The sequence below is a fragment of the Pelobates fuscus genome, chromosome 6 (genome assembly GCF_036172605.1).
Source record: "Pelobates fuscus isolate aPelFus1 chromosome 6, aPelFus1.pri, whole genome shotgun sequence".
Lineage (NCBI taxonomy): Eukaryota > Metazoa > Chordata > Amphibia > Anura > Pelobatidae > Pelobates > Pelobates fuscus.
In genome coordinates, this window is record NC_086322.1 from 222,448,934 (window position 1) to 222,456,399 (window position 7,466).

The following is a 7,466-nucleotide window of genomic DNA, read 5'->3' on the forward strand; positions in this document are numbered from 1 at the left end:
AACCAATCAGAGTGCTGTGACAGGTAAATGTAGAGACTTACCTGTCAGTCTCTTCATAAACCTGTCATAGCAATCTGGTTGGTTGGCTTAAACCAACCAATCAGAGCGCTCTGAGTCTAATTGCAGGGTGTGGGAAGCCTTTTCCTGCCTTGCAGAGCTGGGTGAAGATGGATTCATTTTTTAACATCTGGGGGCTTTTTTTCTGTCTGATTTTTTTTTTTGCGCTCAGGTTTTTTTTTATTTTATTTTCAAAGTTCGACAGGTATTATGGATTTTTATTTGGCCTTTTTTGGGGCTGAAAAAAGTAGATTTTAGAAAAAAGACGACATCAAATGGTAAGTTATTTTTTATTTACAGAGATTTCGTTTGATTGTTCCCCCTTACTATTTTCAGGGTGAGGGGGGTAGGTCTTCATTAAAAAAAATTTGGTGGGTGGGTGACTAGGGGCTTGGGGACCCCGAGTCACCGAGGGGAGTGTTGGTATTTACACTTAGCCCCCACCCGTCGCCCATGGGTGGGGGCCATTTTCATTTAGGGCCCCCACTCGCCACTCATGGGTGGGGGCCAGGGGAGAGAACAATAGGTTCCCCCTTATTGTAATTTAGGGCCCCCACCCGCCGCTCATGGTTGTGGGCTGGGGAGGAGGACAATAGGTCCACCCACCCCTTATTGTAATTTAGGGCCCCCACTCACGCTCAGGGGTGGGGGCCGGGGGGAGGACACTAGGTCCATCCCCATTTTCATTTAGGGCCCTCACCCGACGCTCAGGTGTGGGGTTTGGGGGGGCATTAGGTTTCCCCCCTTTATTGTAATTTAGGACCCCCACCTGCCACTCAGGGGTGGGGGCCGGGGAGGAGGACAATAGGTCCCCCCTCTTATTGTTTGTGACTAAGGGGTTACTAAAATAATAGTGGACATACCCCATTTTGAATACCGTGGGTTGTCTACTTTAAAAAAATATATGATTTGATGGGGGTTAATTACATTGGCCAGCTTCAAAAATGTCCCAAATAGGACATGGGTGCATGATGACCAACTGAGAAAATTCCAAGTTCCAAATAAGGTCTTTTAGCCCACAGAGAACCCGACACACCTATACTTGGGTGGTATCACTGTACTCAGGAGATGTTGCTGAACACATATTGTTTTTTTTTGGCAGTAACCCTTAAATGATCACTATAGTGTCAGGTAAACAAAGAGGTTTTCCTGACACTATAGTGCCCTGAGGGTGCACCCACCCTCAGAGTCCCCCTCCAGTGGCGCTAAAGGGGTTAAAACCCCTTCAGCAGCTTACCTTATTCCAGCGCCGGGCAAGTGCCGCGCGCACAAAGTGTCCATAGGAAAGCATTTCCCAATGCTTTCCTATGGACGCTCTGCGCGATGCCCTGCTATGTTTGCATCTGAAGGGTTAAAACCTGAGGGACCTGGCACCCAGACCACTTCATTGAGCTGAAGTGATATGGGTGACTATAGTGTCTCTTTAAAGTTCTCAGTACATGTATTCTTAAACTGCTACGTGTGTCAAATAAAAATCACCAATACTATTTTTTTTTTCTTTTATTTGTCATACATTGGTGGTAAAATGGTTGCATGAAAAGTGTCAAAATACCCCAAGTTTAATACCTTAGGTTGTCGTCTTTTAAAAAATATATACATGTGAAGGCTTATTCAGGGATTCCTGACAGATATCAGTGTTACAATGTAACTTTGCAAAAGGGAAAAAAATGGTTTGGAAATAGCAAAGTGCTACTTGTACTTATTGCCCTATAACTTGCAAAAAAGCTAAGAACATGTTAACATTGGGTATTTCTAAACTCATGGAAAATTTAGAAACTATTTAGCATGGGTGTTTTTTGGCGGTTGTAGATGCGTAACAGATTTAAGTTTTTTCATCATATTTTATGTGTTTTTATAGTAAATTATATGATATGATGAAAATAATGGTATCTTTAGAAAGACCATTTAATGACGAGAATAACAGTATATAAATATGTGTGGGTACAGTAAATGAGTAAGACTATTACAGCTAAACACAAATACTGCAGAAATGTAAAAACAGCCCTGGTCCCTGTTTTTTTTATATATGCATTTTAATCCTAGATGTGACGGCATTCTAATATTTGTATTCTTGTGCACCCCAGCAATTAGGCCTTGTACATATTTTGGGGGTGAAGGACTCCCACAGCCCACTTATTTCTTATTAATACTTTTTTTTTCTTTTATTGGGGGAAAAAAAAATCTTTCCCTCCCCCCCCCCCCTTTCTTGATATCATTTTTCCAGTTACTGCATATTTTTTATTAGTACTACAAGAGGACCGTGGGATAGAGAATTTTATATTATGTTCTTTGATGACTGAGTATGCTAACATGCTTTCTATTTTTTTCTATACCATTGGTTCCATATATATTGTGAACATTTATCTGGAGATGAGAAGTCTGTTTACTCCAGTTTTTCTCCTTCATTGTCTTTTCCCCTTTTCCCTTTTTGTATCCTTATTGTAAAATGCAACAACTTTTCAATAAAATACAAAAGAGTAATAACAAAATCATATAATCCATCCAAATTAATCACCTTCTGAATAGAACCCACATATCACACTTGTGGAAAAGACAGTGCAGACATACAGTGTAAAGACATTGCAGAAATACACTGTATGAGTGAGCAATAAAACTAAAAATATTAATCGGATGTCACTGGTAGTGAAATAATGTAAGTATGAGGTTTATTTTGTCAAACTAACTGTATATATTGATCTCCATCCCTCTCACTTTCCTATCTCCCAAGTTAAAGACATGCAGATCTGTTTTAATAGTTATATTCATGCCTACAAATCACAACGAATAGCCAGGTCCACTCTTTATAGACATAAACAAAAAAGTGGTCGGGAGGTTCTGCACCGTTATACTATTATCAAGCTTCAGTACTAACCCAGACTTTTTATTTTATTTTAGATCACTTCAGAATCTCATGCTTGGGTAGACATAGAATTGTTTAATCAGTAAGTACTCCAGAAACACATCAACCAGATACAATACACTAGGGAGGAATGGCTGATTTGGTGTTTTCTATCAGATTCTGTAATTGGGCCCATGATAACTATCAGCACCAGGACAAAAAGGCTCTTAATCCAGCTCTGCCAATGCAACATCATAGAGTTTTAGGGCTTGGGCCCCTGATAAGAGTATGGCCCTTACAGTGGCTCTGGCTAGAACCTCTTCTACAATTACGTTATCACAAAAGGATCGGATTTGGTGACGAGACAAATTCAATATTGCAATGTTGACTTTTTTTGCATAACTACATCTAAAATAATTTATATCATATCAGAACGGAAAAAAACAGCGTGATCAATGTCATGTACTTACAGTAATAATAATATTGTATCTTGCAGTGTTTTTCCTTTCCTTGTCTTGATGAATATAAACTACACTGCTATATTTTCAGGACGAGTGCTACCAGACATTTTCGTTGGCACCCAGCTATCTTTTCACATTGTCATGGAAGAATACCTAGCAGAATAGATCCATTGCAGCACTTGGGGGAGCATGGTAAATCTATGTATGAGAAAGAAGTACTATGCTGGAATTATGGATGGTCAGCAAGGTCCACCCACCACGCATCACTATAAGCAGTCACTACTGATGGAGATAACTTGAAAAGTTACCATAATCACTTGTGATTATAGTAAATCATTTTAGGATTGATAAGAGTGTAGGTGTCAAGATCACACAGGTGGCAAAGTATTTCTGCACAAAGTATGAAATTATTAAAAAATATATACATCTGCCTTAGGTCCTCCATCAATTCCAAATGATTTGTATTATAAGATGCAAATCATTGTAATTTAACATAAAACACATTTATATGGCAGCTGTAGACAAAGCACTTTCCAATCAGTAGTAATTTTGTATGCACACACATCAATATTCCTGACAAGTAACATTCTAGCCTATCACAGCACAATATGTAAATACCACGTGTTAAATAAGTATAAATATCTAAAGAAGACTGAAAGTGTCAGTCATCTAAAGTGACAAAGTAACAAAAAGTTATTTAGAAAACCCAACACAAACAGGGTAATTCACTAAAGTGCATTCAAAGTGATTTTATTTATTATATTATTATTGGCCAAAGGCCAAAACAGCCAAACTTGAAAATTATCTTATACAGCTACAATTCCATTTCAGTTATTATGGCCTAAAGTTTGAAATTCACTTTGAATTCTCACTTTAGTGAAATTGAACGTAAAGGGCAAAATCAAGTTATATATATTTAGTGACTTTAAACCTGCAGTGATTGTCCTCCTCTATGACATTCTATGACATCAGAGCTGCACCAGGACTCAGCTACTAGTGCTGTCACTGTGAAAACTCTGGACCTAGTGTGCAGGAAATTGTTGCAGGTCTGCTGAGAGAGTTATTTCAGGTATCAGACGCTATAACTTGATATTGCAAAGAAGAAGAAGGGTTTCCACACCGAGCAATTCACGTTTTTTGTTAAGCGGAATTGATCAGGTGTTAGAAAACAATGGAGCCTGACTTCTCTCTGACAGCGCGTAGCATTCGTCTGACAACCAGACCTGTTAATGGCAAAATTAACCTCTCAGTTCCTACACCCAAAACAAGGAACCCCAGCATAAACTCTTCCATGAATACTTCAGTTAATGCAAGCCAGAAAGTGCTCGCAAACAAACCAAAACTGGATTCTGAGAGGAAACATGTCTTCTCCAGCTCGACTGAAGGTAAAGTGTTGCAGGTCTCCACATTGCCACTTACTGCCAAGAAAAACCTTTCAGGTCCTACCTCCAACACAAGGGACTCTACTAACTGCTCAAAGATTATTTCAGTCAATGAGAGACAAAAACTGCTCACAAAAAGAACAAAAATCGATTCTGAGAAGAGACACGTCTTACCCAGCTTGACTCAAGGTAAAATGTCGCTGGTCTCTACACCACCACCTTCTGCCAAAAATAACCTTGTGGGTTCTAACTCCAACAAAGGTAACCCCGGTATTAACAGCTCAAAGAAACAGCCAGTCAACAAAAAACAGGAAGTGCTCACAAATTCACCAAAAATTGTTTCTGAGATGGAACATTTTCAACCCAGCTTGACTGAAGGTAAAGTGTCGCTGGTCCCCACACCTCCAGAGAAGGAACAAATTAATAAGAAGGAGTATTTTAATCCGACTGTAATGAAGCCTTCAAATTTGCAAAAAGAGAAGGATACATTTTTCAAATCAAACTTTATGTACAACCCTAAGTTTGAATATGCAAAATCTCCTCTGCCATCGGCCTCAGCTCAGAACAGCCATGCTTCTAACAGATTTCTTCAAGTGGCCATTGGTATAATACAAAATACACTCAAGAAATATAAAAATTACGAACACTATGAAAAAGCTACAGGAGGCAATCTTCTATCAACAAAGCAGATCCATCAGCAAGCACGCAAATACATGGAAGCTGAAGGTTGTCAAGGGGAGATTGCTGTTAATCTCACTGAAGATGTAGTTTCACAAGCCTCTATGGGAACTGTGAAAAGGCAACCAACAATGACAATCAATGTCTCTATGGCTCGAGAACAGTGGCTACAAGGGACACTGAGACATGAGATTGGAACTCATTATTTTAGAACGGTCAACAACAGTAAACAGCCATGGAATAACAGCAATGGTAGAATAAAATATAGACTGAAACCAGCAAACCCAACTGAAGAAGGACTGGCAACCATCCACAGCCTTATATTTCATCCTGATCCCGATTTGTGCAGAGTTGCCCTCCTGTACTATACCATCTACCAAGCAAGCTTAATGTCCTTCAGTGAACTATTTGAGCATTTGAAAATATTTATCAAAGACCCAGAAGCCAGGTGGTATTATTGTGTCCGAGCAAAGAGGGGCCTGACAGACACATCACAGCCAGGATGTTGTACCAAGGATCAGGTATACCTTGAAGGTGTTCTACACATCCTAAGGCACAGGCATACCATAGATTTCAAGCTTTTAATGGCAATGGGAAAGGTTTCCTATGTGGATATAAACCGTCTAAAAAAGATTGCAGTGATCGGTAATCCAAGGATCCCTCAGTTTCTCAAGGACAGGAACCGGTACATGATGCGTCTGGAGAAGATAATGCAAGTCAACAAACTAACCGATGCTTCGCTAAGAACGCTTGTCGACTGAGCTGTGAGTGTTAAGGCCTTCAGGCAGATTTCCAATACCACCATCCTGCAAACCCTAGCTGCCTACCACGAATAATCGAATCCCACCCTCATATCTACTCAGTAAGTATATTATCTACATTTACCTCTTTTTCTAATAGTGTCTTTTCTTTTATAATGGCTTCTTAATATGTCTGCTATCCATTGCTTTTGCTTTACCTTGCACTTTTTTCTGTATTATACTTGACTTCATTGTAGCTCATCTCTCCCCCCCCCCCTTTTTCCTTTTTTCTCCAGCCTGCCATCAGGTAAGAGCATGCCAGAGAAAAGAGGAAATCTGGAAATTCAACTACATACAGGTAAGTCATCCACTAAATGTATATAGAGTTACAATCTCCCAGATATCTTCCATAAAGAAAACCTTAAAAACATATTAAACACGTATACATAGTGCAAACACCCTTATTGATATTGGTGCATTGCAAATCCCAGCAGGGTTCTCGGTTTAAAGAAACAGTCTAAGAAATTGTCAGATGAGAACTTTATATAAAAATCCCCATTAAAAAAACTATTTGGAAGAACAGTTTATCATATTGAAAGTATTTTACGTCAAATTCAGCACTTTCACAGTTCTTGTGTCTTCTTGGTATCTCCCCTGTGCTCACCTTCCTAGATCAAGTATCATTGATGTCACCCACTGGAACTTTCCCAGATGCATCTATGCATCGTTACACACACACGATGGATATATATATATCCATATCCATCCTATATATAACCAGCTAACTGATATATTGGCGCAATTGCGCTCCTTCTGTTTTACAGGTACAAATAAGGACAGGACAAGATTCATGTGGAGAGGACAATGCAAAGACCATCTGGCAGATTTCCAATTCCACCATCCTGCAAACCCTGGCTGCCTACCACGAATCATTAAATCCCACTCTCATGACTACTTAGTAAATATATTATCGACATTTACCTCTCTTTCTAGTGGTGTCTTTTCCTTTATATTGCCTTCTTACTATGTCTGTTATCCCTTTCTTTTTTCTTTACCTTGTACTTTTTCTTTATTATTCTGTATCTCATCCCCCGTTTGTTTTCCTTTTTTCTCCAGCTAGCCATCAGGTTAGAGCATGCCAGAGAAGAAGAGGAGACCTGGAAATTCAACTACATACAGGTAAGCCATCAGCTAAGTGTATATAGAGTTACAATCTCCCAGATATCTTCCATAAAGAAAACCTTAAAAACATATTAAACACGTATACATAGTGCAAATCAGTGAATTGTAATATAAATAGTAATCCCCT

The 7,466-nt window shown here is 39.2% G+C and overlaps 1 protein-coding gene across 1 annotated transcript; it reads left to right on the top strand.

Annotated features, from left to right (window-relative positions):
- The first annotated feature begins 5,191 nt into the window (after window positions 1–5,191).
- Window positions 5,192–6,178, top strand: LOC134565710 (putative tyrosine carboxypeptidase MATCAP2). Its single transcript, XM_063425350.1, has one exon. The coding sequence runs from the start codon at window positions 5,192–5,194 to the stop codon at window positions 6,176–6,178; it is 987 nt and encodes a 328-aa protein (XP_063281420.1).
- Window positions 6,179–7,466: the final 1,288 nt, after the last annotated feature.